This window comes from Alligator sinensis, unplaced genomic scaffold, assembly GCF_000455745.1.
Source record: "Alligator sinensis unplaced genomic scaffold, ASM45574v1 scaffold957_1, whole genome shotgun sequence".
NCBI classification, from domain to species: domain Eukaryota; kingdom Metazoa; phylum Chordata; order Crocodylia; family Alligatoridae; genus Alligator; species Alligator sinensis.
This window is the reverse complement of record NW_005842039.1, coordinates 282,054-305,848: the sequence shown is the minus strand read 5'-3', so window position 1 is coordinate 305,848 and position 23,795 is coordinate 282,054. Positions and strand designations below refer to the sequence as shown.

General features: G+C 39.8%; 1 protein-coding gene across 10 annotated transcripts in view; it reads right to left on the bottom strand.

Moving 5' to 3' along the window:
* The window catches only part of BICD1 (BICD cargo adaptor 1), a 273,364-nt gene that overhangs the window by 64,108 nt on the left and 185,461 nt on the right, over positions 1–23,795 (bottom strand). For all 10 annotated transcript variants that reach the window (XM_014519403.2, XM_006022501.3, XM_025202870.1 and 7 more), the window contains exons 3-5: positions 17,718–17,870; positions 14,937–15,374; positions 7,634–8,728 (exon numbers count right to left, since the gene is read on the bottom strand). In XM_014519403.2, the coding sequence (XP_014374889.1) occupies positions 7,634–8,728; positions 14,937–15,374; positions 17,718–17,870 (1,686 nt within the window). The remainder of the gene's footprint in view (positions 1–7,633; positions 8,729–14,936; positions 15,375–17,717; positions 17,871–23,795) is intronic.

Sequence of the window (23,795 nt, the reverse complement as noted above, 5' to 3'; positions counted from 1 at the left end):
GGAGAAAAATGCAGAGCACCTGCAACTGGATGTTAATGGCATGAAGCACAATGTGAGACTGAGTGTGCATGAGGAGATGGGAGCGCCACAGGTGGCTAGCAAAACTACGGGTGATTTGAAATGGCAGGTGGCGGGCTGATACTGTTGTATTCCAGTAGCTATAATTGCTTTAATTGCTTTATATTGCTATTTTTATAATGAATCTTGTTATGATTTATTTTTCATAATATTTTGAACAGTCATTATTATTCTGTATCAAATATTAAATAACCATGGAATGAACCATCTACTTTAAATTCCCTATTGCTTAGCATCGATATATCTGACCTACTGGTCTCATGATTTTAGAACTTACATTTAGTATAAGAAAAATGTTTATGTAAGGTCTGTGGTATGTCTGGCATGTTTGAAAAGAGGTAATGAAAGAATGAATGATGTATGTATGTGACAATGTGAAAGAAGACAGTCCTCTCACAGCAGATGAAAGTAGCTTTCTGTGGTTTAACACTTAAAGGTTACAGCGATGTTGAGTCAGCAGTTAAGGATTACCAAATAGGGGTGCGCGAAATGGGCCCTATTCAATTTGGATTCGGCCCGAATCAGGGACAGTGATTCAATTCGTTGATTTGGATCACTGCCCCTGATTCAATTCAGCTGAATCTGAATCTGAAGATTTGATGCTGATTCGGAGAATCAGCGATTCGGCCATAGACAGCTTTAAATGTTTTTTCTACGTACCTCAAGGTCCCAGGCACAGTTTGTGAATGCTGCAATGGTGAAGCAGATGGAGCGTCCCACAGAAGTGTGGGAAGGGGGAGGGGGGGATACAGCTCTGCATGCTCGGCAACGAACCCAGAAGTAGCGAAAATGGTATACAGAATATTAAGTGTGGATACACAAAACCATGGTTGGCAAGGGAAACCTGTACTGTGCTTGGAAGACCAAGAACAAAACTTTGACAAAACAAGTAGCATTCATGAAATTATGTGAGCCACAGAGTCCAGATTGGAGACTGGGGAGAGTAGACTGTCTTGTGGGCAACAAGAAAAAGACCTAAGGCTGAAAAAAAGCATGAGGATCTTAAAGTCCAAAATATATCAGAATGTAAAGCTGTATGTGCTGTGGCAAATCACCTCAGCAAATTGATATGGCTGGGCCCAAGTACTAAGATACATCCAGAACTAGTAGATTTACATCAACACCTGACAACATTGGTATTCAGATCTGAGGGAAGGCCTGCAATTCTTCATGACAGCCAAAGATACTACAGAAAATAAAGGATCATTGTAAGTAGTTTAATTATATAGGTATTTTAAATTCCATACTGGTTGTCAACTGTTATTATGTTTGGCTGGGGGAAAAAACTGTGGGAGATGTACCTTTAGGGGAGAGTCTCACAAGAACCAGTTGGAAACCATAGTTGTGAAGCTGATCAGTCACAACTGAGGTACTGCAAGATGCAACTATCTGTCCAACCTCTTGGCCGTAAGGCCCGCTCTACACGTCTAATGCACTGGATCTAATGCACGATCCATACAATCATGCCTCCTGCCAAGCCACACGTGTGGCAGGAGGTGTGACTGTGGGATCACGTATTAGATCCAATGACGCCTTATTGCCGGTGTAAGAGGAGCCCGATCCTGGGCTTCCCCTTCATCAGCAAGAAGCAGGCACACATGGCGGGGAGCCCCCTTTACTGAGGGGGCTCCCAGCCCTGAACCTGACAAGAGTCCATTCACCTGATGGGGCTCTTGGTATAGTTTTACACACCCCAGAGCCTTGGGGATCATGGCAGCCATGGTCCCTGGGGCTTAGATGTTTCATGATGGACATGACGCACACCTGTGGCTGGAAGCCCTGTCAGCCAAGGGGGCTCCCAGCCGAAGGGGAGACCCTACTATACGTGCAAATTAAAGGTTGACTGCAATCAGCTATAAAATTAGTACACATTTTCAAGGTCTAAGTTTATAGCTGGTTGGAGCTTTTTATTGTGTGGTAAGTACTTTGCACACGTAGATGGTCTTAAGGTAATTGTGCAATTAACCAGTTAATTGTGCAATACTTGTAAAGTGTAGAAAGGGCCTAAGTGATCACTGAACAGTTATCTACTTTGCCTCTTTTTTATCATTCTGTTTACTACACAGCTGCTTTTCTAGCCCCAAATTTTCTACAGTGGCTTAAACTTTAAACCCTTCTGTAAGCTTTACTTACCTTACAGTTTAGACAAGTTTCAAGACATCTTTATACATTTAAAAATGTCTTGTTACTCACTTCACATTTTGCAGTAACTGTGAAGCAAATTGAGTGAGTGATAATATCATTGCTAAAAAGCTGTAAAATGGTATTTCACTTTTCACACAAAAAGCACAACAGAGGACCAGTTATTTTCACTACAAAAAGTACTTGGCACTTGACAGACTATAGTGCCTTCTGGTCCTACCCGATACTCAAAGTAAAAAACCTAATTTCTTTTATCTGCCTTAACCTTACAAGCTTTTGGTCTAAATTTCAGGCTTTTTAATTTTTTTCATGCCCTCAAGTTATTCCTCAAAAGCTTCAGCATTTTGGCGTTTGCCTCAGTTATGGAAGCTGGAGGGACCATGGTTTCAACCACCAAAGATATGTGAGTGATACTGATTAAACTACTGATTATCTGATAAAGATCATTTTTAATCACGAAAACTCAGGCCACCGAATTCCACACTGTAGTCAGGATTCGCCAATTTCTTTAGTTTTTTTATATATATTAAATTTCTATATTATTCAAAATGAAAAATCAGAAAAACGACTGGTTTAGTTTACAATACTTATAATTACTTTACTACTGCTTGACATTTTTTACATTTGGTTTGTTCTGCTTTCCAAAACCAGTGCTGATACAGGTAATTGAAGCTATGAATAAATAAGTACATGAATTAAAACAAAGAAAGTTAGCTTTTATTGTAAGTTTACTTTTTGAGAAAGAGTGGCATATCAACCAAATAAATAAATAGCCTGTCAGATGCCCAGGTCTGCCTTGATCAATATGTCTAATATGCCATTTCCTCTTTCCTTTTTCTATATTTTTTCCAGATTTTTTAGATTACTACCTCCATGCAAAAGGCTTGCGACTTCCTGTGTGCGAGAATGTCATTTACTATAATTTACCTGAAGTTAATTTTTCTTGGATCAGAACATAAAATGTTTGTTAAAAAATAAAGCAAATAGAGTGAAATCAGATTCTTTTAATCAAGTATAAATGCTCACATTAAACTAGGAAATGGCTATGCAAATTTTAGGCATGTAAAGAAATCAAACAAATCATAGCTGCATTTAAAGATTTAAAAAGATATATGCTATGCATGGTATTGTCTGGGTCCTCAAAGATGACTGCAAGATAAAGATAAATATTAAGAAATGCAAGTTACTTGGTTGTTTTCCTGGAGTACAGAGAATAAACTACAGTTAAAGTTAAGAGGCAGAAATCCTGTTTACATTATTTTTCAGTGAACTATTTGCCTTGATGTTGTGGCGAAACAAAATATTAGTGAAATACTACAACGTTCTATTTCTTGTAGCAATCCTGTGCAGCTGTATTTGCAATATGACATACTTCTGCTGGCCACTAGATAGCACCCATGCCTCCTACATTCAATGTGTAGCTTCATTACCAGAGCAGGATATTGCTGTTAATACCCCAATCCTGGCATTTGTTTCTAAAGATCCTTCACTTCAGTTGAATAAGATATTAGTTCCCTGTCCCTGCTTTTCACCCAGCATAAAGTGCCGTAAACAGGAATGAGGATCTCATCCAAAATGTTTTCCACCCATTTGACACTACTGTCAATCATTTAAACCCCGCAAATTCCCAATATACAGTAGCACTTGCATTTGCCTATTTCTAATTTTATTGCTACCTGGACTAAAACTGAATTAAATATGTGGTATTTTCCCTAGCAATTTTTAAAAATGGAAACTAAGAGCCTGAACAAGTCTCTAAGTCAGGGGCAGGCAATTATTTTGGGCAGAGGGCCGCTTACTGAGTTTCAGCAAGCCATCAAGGGCCGCATGACAGGCAGTCCAGGACAGATAAACGTTAATTTTCTACATTTTTTAGGGGCCCCACAGGCCGGATAGAATGGCCTGGCGGGCTGCATCCGGCCCCCAGGCCGCATTTTGCCCACCCCTGCTCTCAGTCTTATTACAACCCTGTCTGCTACATCTTGGTGTAGCTGCTGGTCCCAAACACAGGTAAAATGAGGAGACTAATCTCCTGGCCTTGTAAAAAGAAAAACACGCCTCTGGGCACAGAAACAGGACAAGACTTGCAGTCTTTAAAAGAAGTGGAAAGACATCTATACATATGCCCCACGGTGGAGCTTGGGTTAATTAGAGCAGCTCTTGGGAGCCACTCTAATTAAAATACCCATAGCATCTTGTGTATTCAGTGCCCCACACTTTAGTTAAAGCACCCCCACTGCCATTTTGAAATGTGGAGATGCTGAATACACGTGACGGTGAGGCTGCTGGAGCATTCTAATTAGAATGTGGCACCGCAGGCATCCTGCTCATGTACAGGCACCAGAAGAGGCTAGTTTCTGCTCTGTGCAGCAATATTGCCCCAGGAAGGATAACAGAATTACTCTCGTTTTCCAAAAGAGTATTTTCTAATTTGTGAGTATGTTATGCTCATGTTAATCTCCTTGGGAGTGTCTTTGACTCTAACAGACATGCAGCTCCTCACCCTAACTCATGGCTCTTCAAAGAAAGTGCCATGAGTTAGAGTGACATCCTCCCGGACCCGAAAGACATTTGTTGCTGGGTCAGGAGGGTAGGGGATCAAAATCCACTTCGGAACGGATACAGGAGTATCTGCCTATCCACAGGCTCTCTTCCCTAGCTGCATTAGCCCAGCCCCGATCATGTGTAGAGACAGACAGAAGTTAATGAAGGCACTTTGCTTTGGAGCACATTATTTTGAACCCTCATCACATAAAAGCTAGTTTTTTGCATGATCAAGCACTTTTAAAGTGCTCTGCAGCCATGCACTTCTATAATTCTATGACTCTATCAGGGCACAGCTACAGTACGCTTTCAAGGGACTGATCGTGTAACCAATGCCACTTCTATCAGTGTCCTTGGGCTGCCCTGGGCCAGGTGTTCCTGTCTTCTCCTTGTGTCCACATGGAAAACTCATGTAGGTTTGGGTGCATGAATCAGCCCTCCTATTTCTTCCATGTTTATTCCCTGCTATTATCCATCATGAGATACAAAGTGCGTTTAAAGATAATAAGGGGAAACTTAAGGAAATATAACATCATGAAGGTCTGAGAAAAAACAGATGGTGACTGCAAGAGTTACTTTAATATAACAGAACAATTTTATTGATACTCTGTATTTTCAACTCCATCCTTAGTGAATGTGTTATGGTGCGAGCTACAAGGAAATTGACTGAAATCAATATGGATTTCCTTAAGAAACATATTATACTACACTTTTTTTTCCTCTATAGTATCAATGTTACCATTACCAAACAAGGTTCCCTGCTGGTAAATTCTTATTTTTTGGTGCTTACATATTAGGAAATCAGCATACTCAATACATATTTCCAGTTCAAGAACTTTAGTCATGTCAGCATAGTATTGCTAATTTAAGTTTCATAATTTCATTGTGAATCCTATGAAAATATATTTGATTTTTAAAAAGAAAAAAAATCTAGCCCTGAAAACTGCAGAGAAAAGCTTGAAAATGTGAACCAGATTACCCTGGTGATTCTCAGCCAGGGTGCTGTGGCACCTGGGATGCTGCCAGATCCTTTAAAGGGTTCCACAAGTTGTGAGGAGATGAGGGAGATCTAAGAAGATAAGCACATAAGCACAGGCTCGGGCTTGTTCTTCCCGGGCCCACTCCTTATCTTTACTGCCTGGCTCCTATGCAAGAAGGTAAGCACTGTAATAAAAAAATAATTTCTAAAATTGGGTGTCATTCAATTCAGAAAAGATATGGTGTCTTCAACCTAATGAAGGCTGCCTCAAGTCAAGAAATGTTGAGAACCACTGACTTACAGGTTCATACCCCAAAGTCTCTCAAAGCAGAGGACAAATAAAAAGAACCCAAAGTGTGTTAGTGTTTAAAACCTCATGATTTTCCAGGTCTTGACTTATGATTCCTGAACACTTGAGGATGGCAATATTACTAGTCTCAGTTAAAAATTCTTTCCTTCCATCATCTACCTATATCTTAGCTTTTTCTTCTCTCGTCTTATAATATAAGATTATTATAATATCTTATAATAATGCCATTATAATGAACACCCCTGGGACCAGGAAAAAAGTTAATTAAAAGAGAGTGTTCACTGCAAGAGAGTTAGTTGATTTGCTGCATGGTAACAATGAAAAAAACCCATTTCCTGCTGTTGGGATTATTAAAAGATGGGGTACTTAGAAACAAGGTTTGTTATAATGAGGTTTTACTGTCTTAGATCTTTAACACTAACTGATATCATTTGGGATTTGGGTTATTCAGTTAGCATGGAAGGGGTCACACAGATACATATCCAATTGTATGGTTCCTAATATTCGCATAGTTGCTTCAGGGGGAATTATATACCAAAGAGTAGTTCTAATTCTGAAAAATGTTTTTATAGCACCTTCTTAGTCAGCATTTTTGCACCCTGTGGTTGCATAATCTTGCCTTTTTAGCAGGAAAATTTTATTTTTTAATTATATTTTAGCTGGTAGTAAGAAATAACCTATAAAACAGAGAGTGAATCAGATTCTCTTCTACTGTCATCAGCATAAAGTGAATTGCTTGCCAACTGAATAATCTTTAACTTAGTTTAAAGTTCTCAACTTTAACTACATTTTAACTACACTGACAACAGTAGAGGCAAGAGATCTAATCCTGACTCAGTTCATACCCAAGTTCATACCATATGTCAGCTCAAATCATTTAACTTTTCTGTACCTCAATATTCCCAGAAGAAAAAGGGAGTAAGTAGATCCATCTTTGCCAAGAGGTTTCAGATACTTGGCTGACCAGTGCTGCATAAATGCAATAAAAAAACTCTAAAACTTTTGGTTCACTAGAAAAGTGATTTTCAATGAGGGAGCCTTTTAATGTGCCTCAGGGTGCCATACAATATTAGTACTGTTAGGTGTGCAAACATGACCCACAATATAAACTCAGAGATTTTGAAAAGGATCCCATATTATTAAAAATATTGTGATCTATTATGGTTTTTCCAAGTTCTTTGCAAAAGAAAACCTACTCTATTATTTTTTCATTGTCAAAAAATGAATGAACACTAAGAGCTGGCAGTTTTTTAGAGTTGCCTTGAATCTAACAAGGGGTACATTGAATCTGAAAAGGTTAAGAATCACTGCAGTAGCAGCAGCATTGGAGCTAAGATGTAGGATCTCAGATTCTGCAGCAAGCTACTCATTCTGTCCACCCCTAAGACCAACACTGGGTGCTGGAAAGAAAGTATCCAGTATGACTGGAAGGAGACGAGGGGAAAAAAGGACTATGACTGAGCAGGGAGTTCCTCAGTTGATACCTGAATTCTCAACCACAAAAATACTCATTAGGTGACACACTGATTAGCAATGGAACTGGTGACCACCACTCATTGAAAATGTCATTAGCATCTTACCTGCTTGTTGGCTTTCAGCACTGCCCTCAGGGTTGCTATCTGTTCCCTTTTGGTACTCAACAGTGACTTCAGTTTCAGGATCTCTTCCATTAAGGCTTCCTTGTCCTTATCAATCATGGGTGCCAGCTCACGTGCTGCTGCGCGCTGGCGTGACAGCTGCACTGACCGATCAACAGCCTTCTGCAAGTGCTTGATTTGGTCCCTTATTATGGCATTTAGGTTGTAGATATTCATTGGCTCTTTGCGAATGTCACTGGTATCAGAGACTGGAGATGAAGGAGGGGCCGTGATGATAGGAGAAATGGTAGGTGTCTTTGTTGGGCTTTGTTCTTTACCGACTTCTGTGCTTTCTTTTGAAACCTGCTCAGTTGGGGTCCTGGCTTCTACTGGGGATGCCACCCCTCTTCTGGCAAGCCGAGGAGAGAGAAGCCCCCTGGGATCATCAGGTCCCTTCAGACTCCCACTACGGGTAACTCTACTTTGCCTGTAATAGTCCAGCATAACCCTGTTTGGTGTTTCATTGTTACACAGACAAACATGATGATAGAGCTGAGCCAACTCCTCACTAAAGGTTACCAACTCATCCTGGGCGGTGTTGAGGGTATTATGGTTTTCATTTGCTATGCTTGTCATCCTTTGCAAGTCTTTTTCCATGTGAACCATTTTCTCATGGCTTTCCTTAGTTGATTTCTCGAGGTTTGTCACCTGCTCATCATACATCTGGATTCTGCTCTCGTACTTTGCCTTTTCTTCAGTGTAGTTCTCTACATACTTATTGTATTTCTCCTTTAAGGCTTTGATTTCAGCTTTAAGGTCAATCACCTCTGTCACGGCAACCTTGTATTTACACTCGAGAATCTCTAAGCCATTGATGTCTACTTCGTAGTCATGTGTTTCCTCCCCAGAGTCCCGGCCCTTCTCAAAATCTAGCTCTGCCTTCAGTTCCTTGTTGCTCTGCAGCCCTCTCATGGCATTGACATGCTCTGTGAGTCTGTGGACTCGCTCATGTTGCTCTGTCAGTGCTCCTTTTGTGTGTTCCAGCTGTGTCTGGGATTCCTGAAGATTGGCCAAGAGAATAGCTTTTTCTCTCTCCACCTGGAATGATACAAGATAAGTGTCTGAGAAGGCAATGAAACTAAGAGATACAGGACAGTTCTGAACTACCTGTGTTTCTATGGTGGTCAACAAATACTGCAAACAGCATTTGTCTCCCAAACAATATACTCTAGTTGGAATTTTCAAAGCACTCAAGGAGACTGAGACATATTATTCACCAATTTTAAAATAAAATTGTAGAAATTAAATAACAAATATTTGTGGTCATTTTTATATTATTATTACTCATCCTACCTAACTCCCTAGTAATTCTCCTTAGCCACTGACTGATCATTGCAGGTTTTCACTAAATATCAGATTGATCCTGAAATAAGTTCTGTAAGTTTTAAATAAGCATCAACCTTCATATCATCTGCCTCATGATATAAGGCAGCATCCTGCTTCATACATGTTTCGTCAAAGTTTCTATATTTATGTAGTTCTAGTAGAAAGTATAGCTATTCCTTTACTCATTATATATTTATAACAGTGCATATGCCTTTAAGCTTCAATAAAGAATATCCAGAACATTGATGGGATGCTTTGGATACTCTGGACAACCTTCCAAAAATAAATTACAGAGATGCATAAATTCTCACACATAGAATCAAATAATCCAGCAACTACCTACAAATATAACAAGTTTGGAAGTAGCACACACACAGTCCCTAGAGCTTGACAGCACCGTTACTCAGCCTTGCACAAAACCTACTTCCTCAAGGACATGGGAGAAAAAAAATGGGCCTTGCAGTGCACCCTGAAGATTAAAAAATGGGACTGCACATAGATGGTGTCACTCAAAATCTACTAGTATGTACATGTGTAGTACAATTTTGGACTGAAACATCTCTCTCCCTGAATGGAAGAGGAGAAAGACAAACAAAAGCTATGCTACCTTTGGCTTTGAACTATATTAATTCCCTTCTGCATTTCCATAGGGAAATCTGTGTGTTGAAGAGGGGATGGTTGGTGCTGTGGAAAATGCCATATCCCCAATGGTTTTAATAAAGAAAATCTGAAAGCAAATGAACCAAGTTAATGGTCACTAATTTTGGTCTGTTCAAACATTGACTATCACATAAAAAAAATAACGTTTTATGTTTCATGTGTGCCTTTGTCCAACTTTGAACTACTGAATGCAATGAAAATAAGTAGGGATGCACTGATAGAGTTTTTTTGGGCTGATACCAATGGCCAATTTTTAATGAGCCATATAAGCCGATATCGATCCGATTGGCAATATGCAGTCAGGCAGCTTGAGTAGCAGCATCAGGCTGGTAAGTCTGCTGGGGAGGAAGGGGCAAGGGGGAGGGAAGGAGCAGGGGGCAGAGCCCAGCACTGCCCTGGCCCTAGCCCACAACAGCAGCCTGCCGTCACCCCGTCTGCAGATCTGGGAGCACATGCCCCCCATGCCCTCCTGGGGTGCGCATGACAGCAGGATTAAGCCCCCTTCCCATGCTCCCTGGACAAGCTGCTCGTGGCTCCATCCCATGCCCTGCTCTGCCCCGCCTGCATAGCACCTGCCCCAACCCCACTCCCTCCTTCACCACAGGGGCCTCAATCTGGCCCCCCCCACCACACCCTTTCCCTCACAACAGACTTACCAGCCGAACCCGGCTGCTCTCCATTTTAAATATTTTATACTCATAGACATCTTCCAGACAGTATTCAGTGAAAGAGTGAAATCAGTCTCTGTAAAAATTGTACCGGGGGGGGGGGGGGGGGGGGGGGGGGGGAGGGAGAGGAGAAAGGCCTTCAAAGATTTAAAGTATATTAAAGTTATTTCATAAAAAAGTTCTGAAGAGCTGCTCTAGCTCCTATAGTCTCATAACTAAGAACCTTGCAGCTGCTACTGTAAAAGGCTGAATACATGATGGATGATCCTCTGATTTTATAGATCTGTTATAAAACCTGGCCTCTATTTTAGAATTTGCTGTTAGTAGCAGGCACAGAACTGCAGGAGCAAAAATAGAAACCACATTCAAGCACCTTTAAAAATCTGGCCCTAATTCTTCTATGTATGGGCAGAAGGGAGACAATAAATCCTGTTTTAATTTGCTGACTACTTCAGTGGGAAAACTGGGATCAAACCTTCTTATCAGTTCCCTCATTTCTGTGTTATAACACAGTGGCCACTCTCACCTCCTTGCATGTTTATCTGCATTTAGTCTTTGCAATGGGTGAGGGATCCTGATGTATATGGGGCCAAGAGACAGTTGCCACTGCAGAGCTCTCCCAGATCCATGCACATGGGGATAAACCCCATGCCCAGCAGGGCTTCTCTGCACAGCTGGGGGCTGGCTGGGAGCTGTCCCGCTTCTAGCGCCTAGAAGAGAGCACCCTAGTCCTGGCATTGCTCAGCTCCTGTCCCCTGTAGCTCCCTGGTGGTGGGTCAGACTGGGAGCAAATTTGCTCCCAGTCAAGCATCTACACATGCACTACTGCACAGTTAGTTTACTATCTGTATTTACTAGCTAGCTATGCAGTAGACTAATTTACTGCACAGTGTTACACAGTTGTAGACAGTGAAATTTTACTGTGCAGTAGATTAGTTTGCTGAAAAAAGCTTCTCGTGTAGACACACCCACTGTAATCTAAGGCTACTGAAGCAGTTAGTAAAATTCTATGACTGAACCAGGACCTTTCCCAGTTTGGCGCCAGGTCTCACGGCTGCCTCAATTTTCCTTTTCTTGCACTGTTAATCATACTTCACACTTTAAGTATTTAAATCTTTCATGACTGAATTCTGGCTGTCATCTGGTGAGGTATGTTGAACTTTGCATGATTGAGGCAGAACTCCAGTCATCTTAAAGGGTCAATTCTCTCTGTGATGGTGACGATATACTGAAAAGATATCTATGTAGTCATCACTACATGGACAGATGATCTCATAGCCTAAGGGACTGCACAACAAGAGTATTAGGTGAAACCCTGTAATTAGACAACTAAAAGTAGATTCTCATGGTAAAGAAATAAAATGGGTTGACTAGAATTCACTGTCACAGAATAACATATAGAGAATGAAAGTAAATGATTTCTAATAGGTAGAATAACAATAAATGACTTTAGCATGTTACTGTTTGTTCCAGGTCACAAATACATGCTTCTATTTTAAAGTGAAAAAAAACCGACCTAAAAACTCCAAAGCCAACTCCTTAAAAATAATAACTTTCTCCTTTTCTTAGGTACAGTAATTATATTTAACTTTTTAAAATCTACAAGGCCTTTACATCCACCCACAGCAACCTCCTAGAAGTAGGGAGTTATTTTTCAGTCTAATTTGGGGTAGTTTTGGGACAATGAAAGTGAAAGTTTCAAAAAGAAAGTTCACCATTGTCTGAAATGACAACAGAAAAAGTAATTCAACATTGACAAAAGAAAAAGTAATCCAAACTGTTCTCTTCTCTACAAGGATTTCAGTTTTGGGGGTATTTTCTCCACAATTTCTTTTGATAATTTGCTGTGAATTATATATCAGTATTCTTTAATTTATTAACAAGAGAAATTAGCAATGAATTTTGCTGGAAGCATGAGGAACATCTGAACAGGAATTCTGATTTGCGACCTTGACTTCTAGGCTATGTTCATACTTTGGAAGGAGTCTTCCTGAACACACTCCACTTATCTGTACCCATTTGGTTATACTAAACCCAGAACTGCATCAGTGAAACCACTCCATGCCTGCTCTCAAGCATCACTAAAGGTAGAAATCTTGAGAACAGGCATGGAGTGGTTTCATTCTTGAGTGATGGGGGTGTCCCTGGAATACATCAGTACTACATTTCTAGGTTTGTAATGTGTGAGTAGGGTATGCACAAAAGTGATCTTCCCCAGGGCCACTGGAAATGCAATGCAGACATGCTAATGCTCTCATTCTTTTGGCTCCAGGAAAGGTTAAGTAGGAGTATGATGGAAGCTAAAGAAGGAAAGTTTGACATGGAGAATCTGAAAGAAATTTCATCTTCAACCATGAAAAAGGAGGCTATGATGCTGGGCATGAAATTAGGGAGAACAAAGTACTGGAAGCAATGGTGGAACTTTAACACTGTGAAAAGGAGATGGCTAATTTCTCTATTGCAACATGGAAAACTGCAGAAGATATAATCATTAACTGCCCTAGGAAAGTTGATTGAGAGGTCAGAATTCACTGGTTGTTGATGGGCTATGTTACCAACCAGATTTGTAAGGTATGTCTTGTTTGAACTTCTGAAGCACAAACACTGACAGTAAGGTCTCTCTTTTGTATTAGCCAGGGGGTGGGCTATTAACAGGCATGGATCAGGACAGCCCCAGACCTGCTGAAAAATCATGCCTGCTTTAATAAATATTTTGTGTGGCCATATACTGACAAGATGAATTAACATTAGGGCAAAGAATCTGCCATTCTGTACAGAAACATCCCTCCATCACAGAAAGCAGGAGAGACACAAACCAAATTTCAATATATGCCTGGATAAACTGAATACTAGAAGGACGGTGCTGAAGACTGCAAATCCAATTTTGTTGAATCATTGCCTTTTACCAGCTTGAACATGTAATTGAATCCCCAGGTCTATTCACAAGAAAGTTCTTAGGAGGAATTTCTTGCATTTAATTTGTGTGATCCAGGATTAGCTAATGTGGTTCAAAACAGAAAAAAGGTTGTCACTAAAAAAGGAAAGTGAGTATCAGAAGCCTATGGAAACCTTTAAACATCTATGGAAATGTTAATTTTCTTGCTGTGTCTATTTCATCTTTAAGTTCCTTAACATTATTAAGATGTTAAATAAGGTCAATTATACAGATACAATTAGATTTGGCCAAAACATTTTCAATAGAACATTTTTATTTTAGAAAATGCTGATTTATCAAATTGATATGATCCATAAAAGCATGCACATTTTGATCAAATTTAATCTAAGAAAAAATCAAAATGAGATATTCCTAACTGAAACAGAACATTTTGAATTTACATTCTGGAATTGAAACAACATGTTTCAGTTGACATGAAATGGTTTTTCTCTGAAATTTTATTTCAAAAGTAAATTTTGACTTCTTGTTCTGATCTGGGGAAAAAATCAATATCAATCTCTCCCATAAAACGCTTCAACCAGCTCTAGTTAAAATAATTATTGCCTCAAAATTATGTTTACCAGACACTGCAAGCCAAATCATCACTGTCTGTTCATGCCATAATTGAGATTAAAACTTCCCATAACTTATTTGTTAATGAGTTGTATAAAAGAATAAATTCTCCAGAAAAAGATGACAACATGTAAGGATACGTTGCTCATTGATCATAACCAAATTAGGTTTGTTACATACTCACTTTTACTTCCGTTCTTCTTTCACTCTATAAACAAGTTTCCTTTTAGGATGGGCACATGTAAAAAAAAACCCAATCCTGGGAGGTATTGAATGCTTCTTGGAAGTTGCCAAGAACTTTCAGTTCCCATTATGTGAACTGCGTAAGAGATTGCATGACTGGATTCTTACACTGTGTTGCATTGTATCCTTTCTAAGATGATGACAACAGTACTTTTGGCAGCTTGTGTTTTTGACATTGGATCACTTCCCAATCTTATATTCTGATTATGGTTGTGCAGGCACAAAAGAAAGAAAAACAAAACTGCTGGCAGTATACTCACCAGTGGCGCTCCATGCAGTGTGCATCAGCAGGGAAAACTAATGTGGAATACAACAGTCTGTTATGTCTCAAACATCAAGGGCTCTCAGAGTAAATGTTTAACAAGAGGAACTCTCTTCTCCTTTCATCCTCTTTTGACTGAATGTCAAATCTTGTCCCAATTGAAATTAAGGGCAAAATCTCAATTTGACTTCAATGGGAACAGAACTGAGCCTAGATACACTTGTGCCCTAATTCAGACAAGCTTAGTTGCACTGAATGTCCTCATTCCACAGGTAGTGTTGCTGAAAGCTGTGATGTTACTCATGGGAGTAAAGTGCTATTAAAGGAAAGCAATGGCATTAGAATCTGGCAAGAGTGACTGGGTCCCTTCCTTCGCATCCCACCTCATTTCTGCTTAATTCAGGCTGATCCATTCTCTACGCTGAACTTTTTTCAAGATTTGAAAACACATAAGCAGAAGTAGAAAGTGAAAACCATGAAGAAATGCATGGTAGAAAGTGTGATCAGAGACAATTACATCAGTTAATACACAAAATGCTATCAGTCAGGCATACCTTCAAAACACTTCGTGACTCTTACCTGCATGAGTTGCTGCTTCAGTTTCTGTATTTCTGATATGTTGAGCTCACTGAAGAGGTCAGAGACTGGGTGCAGAGATTCTCCTTTCCTAACTGTGGGAGTCCGGTAATCTCCATTTAGCTTCACAAGAGGCCCATGAACGTGCCCATTCATTTTGTCATCATTATTAGGTTCACTCCCATCCTCTCCAAACTTTAATCCATCTACTGATATATTAATGTGATTATTGTACACACTATCATTTATGTTGATATACTGGGAGAGTTCCTTCCTCAGATTGTTCTTTTGCTCCCTCTCATTTTTTAAAGTCTCCAGGGCTTCCTCCAACTGATGTTCAGCAATCTCCTTCAATCTGATGGCATCTTCTAGCTGGCTATTTAGCAATACTGTCTCCTCCTCAAATCGTTTAATCTCATGCTTTAAGCCTTCATATTCAACCTGAATTAGATAAGACAAAGAACATTCATAATACTAAAATTTGGGTCATAAAAACCTGCCATTTTCTAGCCGTATTGAACTGCGCACTAAAAGGAATAAAATTATGAACACCACGCACTACCTATAGCTGCAAGGAACAGAGCACTCAGAAAACTCAGAAGGTACTCTCTATTCATTAGTGTGGCAGGCACTTTTTAAGGCAAATTAAATTCCATATTGGGACCATTTATTAGGAGACTATGTTACTGCATTTCATGGAAGGACAGTCATTTACCTGAAGGTGACACAAATGTAGGTGTATTATGACTCTGTGTATAGATGAGAAGTTAACTATAGTGTGTGACTTACCTTTCAGAGGTTTTTCTGAGGTACCTAAATTCTCAGCAGATATAGCCACTGATGCCCAAAGCCTTAAAGGTGGTTTCTTCCTATTTAGGTGCCTAACTTCCATGGATTTTAATGATTATTTGGTGCCTAAATAACTTTTCAATCTGGGCCCAAGTATTTACAGTATAAAGAAAACTGAACATATTACAGGGCTTTTAAAAATAATTGTAAGGTTTTAATTTAAAAAATAAAAGGCTAATTACCCAATAACCCAGACTGATAATCCAAACTGTTATTGTGAACATAGAACAGAGGAGAGAACCAGTCACCTATTTGTCTAGATGTCCAGGTCCCTTGGTGAGCCAATACTAGGTAGCAGGGAGAGATTAATCTCAAAAAGAGACCCGATTTATAAAATGCATGTTATTATCTTTATTTCCATACCGATAGACGTAAGTATATAAAACAAGCAAGGCAAGAACATACACATAAATTCTCATGAATCTCAGGCTGCTGACATGTTCAGTTGAAGGCATGATAGGATCTGATCAATGATCCCAACAACTTTTCCTCCTGCCAAGACTCTCGTGTGTGGCAGGACATGCAGGCACCTATATACATGCAGAAAGACTGGTCCAATGTGCTGTGAATATTCAAGTCTGCTAGAGTGTGGTAATTACCACACTCCAGCAGACTCCAGCATCACATGTATCAGCGTCCCCGTACTGGTAAATGGTGACAGCGGTGCTTGTACGGCGAACTTTAGTTAAAGTACCCCCACCACCATTTTTCAGTGCGGGGACACTGATACATATGTTGCTCCAGGCACTTTAATTATAGCGGCTCTGAATTAAAACACCCTCCCCATCCCTGCTCTGCAGCACATGTATAAATGACTGTAATCATGACCCCAGGCCCCCTCTGCACCAGCAAAGATATCCAACAATCAGCTGACTGACGTCTGGCTCTAGGGACCCTGTGGGCCAGTTCAAGGCCCAGATTCAGCTGCCAATCAGGACCACAACAGGACTTAAACTGACCACAGTATGATCCCTGCCAGGTGATGCTCATCACCTGGAAGGAATCTCACTGGGGCTTCCTTAGGTGCTTGATAAAAGCCCTAATTAAGCTGTTGAATTGTTTAGGACATAAAGTGACTGAATATTACGGAAGCTAGGAAACACTCAATTATAGTTTGAGTGTTTATAAGTTGTGTATAGGTTAAGTGTATAGTTATATACCAACTTGTATATAGGTTGAGTGTATAGTTATAGAAATGAAGAAACTGCTTCATAACCTGTAATACTGTGCTGATTTACGATGTGTTAAAAAGAAGGCAATTGCTGCCAGTTTAGTCATCTGAATTACATATGCATCATGACAAGTTAACATTTTTGGGAGAGGAACAAATCCCTTTTGTTCAACCTAAAAGACAACTGCTTTCTTGATTATCTAATCAGAAAGATTACCATAAAAAATTAACATTTTTTTGAGCAATATAAATAGATGACATATTCTTATTGGTGGATCTGAGTCTCCTAGGGCACATCTACATATGCAATTTAATGCACATTAACCTATTGTAATGCTTATTAAAGCATCACAAAAAACTGCGCTCTTTGGCTAATGCTTATTAAAATAGGCTAACATGCCTTTTTCTAGTACCTGCTTGGATATATCTACACAAGAAACCCATTGGATAGGATAGCCTCTTCACATGACTGAAATGTTTTTCCAGACAATGTTGTCTAAAGAGACATTTTAAATGGGCAAATGGTGGAACCAATTTTTTTTCTTTTAGGCTCTGGGTCTGGAAGAAATCATTTAACTCAGTTGAAAGAATTACATAAGGAAAAGGGGCTATATCTGACGAATAATATCGTGTTACAATAACTTTTTAATAAAACAGCATGTAAAATACAAAGATCAATAGCCTTCAAGGTCATGTTATGCAGATTAAAAGCAATCAATGTCATATTTTTTTAAGCGAGCACTTATATTTTTTTCTACACTTACTTGATTCTGTTTCAGTGTGGACACCAGTTTTTGCAAAGTGATATTTTCTTCTTCAAGCTCTGTGTAATCTTGAAGAAGTCTTGACTCTCGAAACTTATATTCTCGGATTTCATCTTTCATCCGTATTCTCTGCAGCTCCACCATTTCATTATTCTGAAGGTGAAATAAAAATTTCAACACATTATTTCCACATTAACATCCAACTTGTTACTAGTCCCAACAGCATGAATGGTTAGGTGTGATCCCAGGTTAGGAAAAGAAAATAATTAAGCTATCAAAGTCTTGTAAAGGTATGTGTTAGAAAAGCAGCACAAATTACATTTTAAGCCACACAATAGTTCTTAATATTTATTATACCATTGGATGTGCACAAATTGGAATATAAGAAAAGGAAATTTGATCAAAACAGTTCCAAGATTAATTTTATATTTAATTTGAAAATTTTCTGGCACTTTATCATCTTATTATATTTCTTTGCTAGAAGTCTGGTTGAAGAGCTTGAATCAAATGCAATTACCTACTGTTTTTCACAAAAGGGCACTCTTCTAAAGTCATGCATAACAATGAATAGTGACATCTGTTTTGCAGATAGCTACTATTAAGCAATATGAAATCATGTACGTATCAGCTTCATGTTTTGAAAACAAATGCAGGTATGTGTGTGCTATACTGTCGTAAGTGACTATTTAAAGAACTGAATAAAGAATTATTCAACAGAGATGATCATCAAACCTGGAACAGAGTTGCAATTAAAGTGCCTGAGGATAATATTAAGCAGTTCTTTAATGCTAAAGATTACCAATATTCATGGTTTCTTGATTCAGTGCATACTTCAAGTGGTGTATTTACAAGTAGTTTCAACAATAACCTAAGAGATACTACTATCTCAGTCAACATTATTAAACTGGACACTAAAGAATTCCCACAAAAAAAGTGCCTGACAGACCTACTACCAAGCTTTAGGGATAGTTTCATAGTTTCATAGATGTTAGGGTTGGAAGGGACCTATTAGATCATTGAGTCCGATCCCCTGCCCTGGGCAGGCATGAGTGCTGGGGTCAGAGGACCCCAGCCAGGTGTCTATCCAATCTCCTTTTAAACACCTCCAAGGAAGGGGGCAGCACCACCTCCCTTGGAAGTTTATTCCATATTTTAGCAACTCTCACTGTAAAGAATTTTTTCCTGATGTCCAATCTGAATTTGCTCTCTTTCAGTTTGTGGCCATTATTTCTAGTTACCCTGACGGGCGCCCTGGTAAACATGGTATCCCCTTTTTCTTGCTGTCCCCTCCCTGATGAGTTTGTAAGCGGCCACGAGATCACCTCTCAGCCTCCTCTTGAGGATATATGGCTGCTTACAGATTTTAAAAAATAACGGAAAAAAGACAACCCGCCCCTTCCCCCATGCTTTACCGGAAGAAGCAGCATGTTACTTTGACCCAGCTTCACAGCATCTGTATAGATTGGGTGCTTCAGTGGGGCTTTTTGCCACTTTTATCTAATAGCCGAGTCAATCAGCTATTAGGCAAAAACACCAAAAAAGCCCCACTAGAGTGCCCGATCTATACAGATGTTGGGTGAGCCAGGTCCAACTAATGCAATGCCTCTTCTGGGCATGCACTGGGCTCAGCAAGGGACGGATGGAGTTTAAATTAAAGTGACATTTTTTATTAATTTTTTTAATATTTGCAAGCAGCCATAGAGGCTAGTTGTCCCAAAGTTATTCTTTGTAAGGCACGCAGTTTCTGGAGTGACCTTGAGTCTCCCTGGGCCATCTACGATAAGAGGCCGTTAGGTTAAACTGATATCAGACTGCACATGTGAAAGAAAGTTGATGGATGTGGTCTATAGGCATCAGAGAACTGCTTATCTTAAGTTCTCCTTCTTTCTGATTAACAGCAGCAAGCATTATCAATTATGTTCCTTCTTGAAGGAATGTTGAACACAGCAGTAGTAGCTTTATGTGGGGAGATGGCAGAGTATTATATATTGAGAAAAACGTCTGTGCTCATAATGATAGGGCAGACTACGTCTCTACTGTGAGCCCAGAAAACCACAGCACTATGATTTCTTTGTAGAGAGTACAGTCATAGACCTTGTGTCTTTTTGAAATGTGAAATATCTCCTTAAGAAACAGTTACTATAGAAACTGTATTTTTGAGAGCTGTTAGTCATGGACTGTCTCCATAAATTGTTGCCCAGTAAATGCAATGGTAAATGTTCTCAACTCTGATTTGCCTTATTGTAAAAAGAATACTTAATTTGGCACCCGGGTTAAGGAAATAAAATTCATGAAAGATTAAAATAATAAATAGCCATAAAATAGGTTAGACTATAAGAACAATGCTCCATATAAGCTCAGTATCCTGCTAAAACCGTGACAAGTAGAAGATGCAAGTATCAGGTTGAAACAACAAAGCTTAAATAACAAGCCCTTACAAAGCATAGACGAAAGACAGATGCTGATCACCAGACTGAAGACCCAAAGAGGACTGCAAGGAAACTGAAGATCTCCATGTCTCTCCCTGGTGGGCTAGGTACTGTCTTGTATTGCTTTTATGGGTATAACTGATCTGCTATTCTGTACTTGGAGTATTGAGAGTCTTGCTACCTACAAAGGAAATTGAACAGTAACTCCTAGGGCTTCTTTTGTATGACCCTTCCTTTGTATGACCATACTTTAATAGAGGGATCTCATATAACAGCACACTCTTAAGAAAAGTAAAGAAACCATGAGCTTCTGAACTGAGACTGAAGACCAAATCCTATTTCACCCTGACTTGCTTAAGTAGCACTTACATGACCAAGTCACTGGAATTCCCAGTGCGTATGCACAATTATTTGCACATGCCTGCTGGAACTCAAATGGAAGGGAGCTTCTACCTTTTAGCTCAGTTGCTAGGGCACTCGTGCAGGGAGTGGGAGACCGATGCTTGAACCTGCATCTCCCACTTCCCAGGATAGAGCTATAACAACTAGGTCATGGGTTGGCTAGGATTATCCAACAAGTTAAACAGAGACTTGACTGGGAGGATTTAGTGAGAGATGATCCTGTCTTGATCAGGAGGCTAGACTAGATGACCTGATGAGGTCCCTTCCAGCCTAACTTCCCTATGATCTTGAAAGCCAGTCCCTAGTCTTTAACCACTGACTACTGACCTTTGATACCTGACCTCAGGCTGAATCTGCCTCTTGCTCCAAAACGCTTAACTTAATGTTCCTAAATATTAACCCTAGGTTCTTGACCTCTTCCTGGTATCCTGTTTCCAACCTGTGACTTGGTATTCTGAATACTAACAAGAGTCCACAGCTCCAGACATTGGATCAGGCTACCCGCACTGATCCTGACCAGATGAAAGAGCCCATTCACAGTTATTCTTGTAGCAATCACTACTGACTGAGTTCTAAGGAACACATTAGAGCAGGGGTGGCAAAATGCGGCCCGGGGCCCCAATGTGGCCCACCAGGCCATTCTATCCAGCCTGCGGGGCCGCTAAAAAATTTAGAAAATTAATATTTATCTGCCCTGGGCTGCCTGTTAGGCAGCCCTTGATGGCTTGCCAGAACTCAGTAAGCGGCCCTCTGCCCAAAATAATTGCCCGCCCCTGCATTAGAGGTTTTCCCAGAAGTGTCTCCAACTTGTATATATCCTCTATTATATGAAGATCAAAACTAAAATAATGTAAATTCTGGGTTACAAAACCAGTGTGGTTAAGGCAGAAGCCCTAAAAGCCTGTTTCTGGCACCTAGTAAAGGACAGAAAGCAATTATTGTATCCAGCTCAACCAAATCAGCTCAAACAGAGCACAAGGCCTGAAAGAGTGCATTATAAAGGAAGACCTCAGATTAGACAATCCAAATATACTATACCATAGCTTAAACATGTTAGTAAGTAATAACCGAGGTAACCAAATGTATTAAATTTAGCTTAATTTATAATAGATGCATTTGTATTTGGTTCCTCAAATAAGTTGTAAAATCAAAGCAGCCATGCCAGGAAAGACCATAAATAAGATAACAAGAAAAAGAATGGTGACAAACAACATTCCATGGAGAAAGAAGGAGATAAGGAAGCCCCTCTTCCAGAATTGTAACTTTCAGAAAACATAAATCCCAACTAACACCTTCAAAGTCCACAAGAGAACTGGTTCGGTCCAGTTCCAAAAGTTTCAGTGAAACAAAGAAACCGGAATATATCCAATGGAAGTGTAGATAGCTGCAGATCATTAATGGTTGTATATCTGTGGTTGCAAACCTGGGGAAGCTAGGAAATGAAGGATCCGAGGAAGAAAACAATAAAATGTTCAGAGATCCTGGAGTCTGGCATTTGCCCATCCTCCTGGGTGTTTTTGCATTCCCACTGCGTGATCTGAATGCTAGTTACATTTACATTAACTTTCCAATAAAGTGTTTCTCTTGAGAAGAGACAGGCATGCTCATTCTTACTGCCAGGGCCCCATCCAAGAAAACAAGCTTCCTTTGTCCCTTTGGGGATAGAGAGTTTTACTTCATAAGACTCTGAGTAAAATTTGAGAGCGCCACTGCATATTATTATTAAGCAAGATCAGACCTATTATGCCAATCTTTCATGAGCCACAACGAAGCTACATGCAAAACTAATGAAAGGCACGCAACCAAGCACTATGTCAGAGACCAAAATCTAACTGCTTACAATTGTTGGATCAAACAAAAGTGAGGTCTGATAAGAACAAACAAAACTAACAAACCTATTATTACGTTCTCAGTTTTACAAATCCCATCACATACTGGGTGCATCTACATGTGAAATTAGTGTGCCTGAATAAACTCTGGCACAGTTTGTGCTGGAGTTTATTGCTCCTGGGCACAGCATTTACGTGTGCGCTCGGGACCACAGCACATTGAGCCAGGGTGGTGCAGTCCTGGCTAGTGTAGGGCCTGGGGAATCAGCCTGCCAGCCCAAAGCTGCTCCAGTCTGACTCAATGTGCTGTGGAGGGGCTGCCTAGAGCAAGAGGGTGCTACAGTGTGGGGGTAGCCAGCAGGTAGTACCTTCACTGTAGCCCCCTCATTCTCCAGCCAGCCCCAGTCACTATCTACATGAGCGTTGCAGTGAAATAATTAACTTGTCGGGTAGTGTTGGGTAGTCCTGTTCTATGGCAGAGTTAATTAGTTTGCTCTGGCCTAATAATGGTGCACATGTAGACAGTGACGCTTTACTGTGGAGTGAATTAGTAAATTCTGCAGTAAAGCACACATGTAGATACACCCATTGAGATACACTAGAGACTTTTTAAAAATAGGTCAACAAAACTGACCCCCCATCGCCCTGTCATTAACAACATTCAAAAGGAAGACTGCTTAGAAAAAGGAAGAAGGAAAAAATGGCTTGAGATGAAAGTACCTAGATAAAAAGGCTTTATGTTGAGTCCTGATGCATTGCTTCACTGACTACAAGCTGCATCATTCTGGAGAAAATTTTGTAATTCACTGGATTTGTTAAGAGTAAGGTATGAAACTATTTTTCCCTAGTATAGCATGTAGCACCAGGGAAGCCTGACTGACCAACCTGCAAATCATCAACTTAAAGGAAAAAGAAGCAGAATATACATTCCCCCACCTCTCCATCATGTTAACTGCTTCTCCAACATACTCTTGAAAGTATAAACCATGTATAGTATGTCTCTTCTCTTTCTCCATTTAAGCATAGAAAGTATTACTATAGAACATTTCATATCATGTGTCATTCAAACCAGACAAAAATCCAAACCAGTCAAAAAAAAGGGAGGGTAGGGGAAGAGCCAAAAATTATGTCTGTTAATAGTTCTGTCTACAATGTTACCTGGAGCCCTTAAGCAGTCACAGAGACCAAACATGCTATTTTGAAAGGATTACACTGTATTTTCCTTATGTAAAACACAAATCTTGTCACTGAAAATGCCATAACATAGTACTGTATACTCTTAGATCTCTCTTGGCATTTGAAATGGCTGTATTATGTTGGCAAAGATCCAGCTGCAAAGCATTGTGTCATTTTCAATACTGTACGTGAAAGGCTGTGCTTTACTGGAACAGCAGAAAAGCCTCAATGTTACTCAAGGT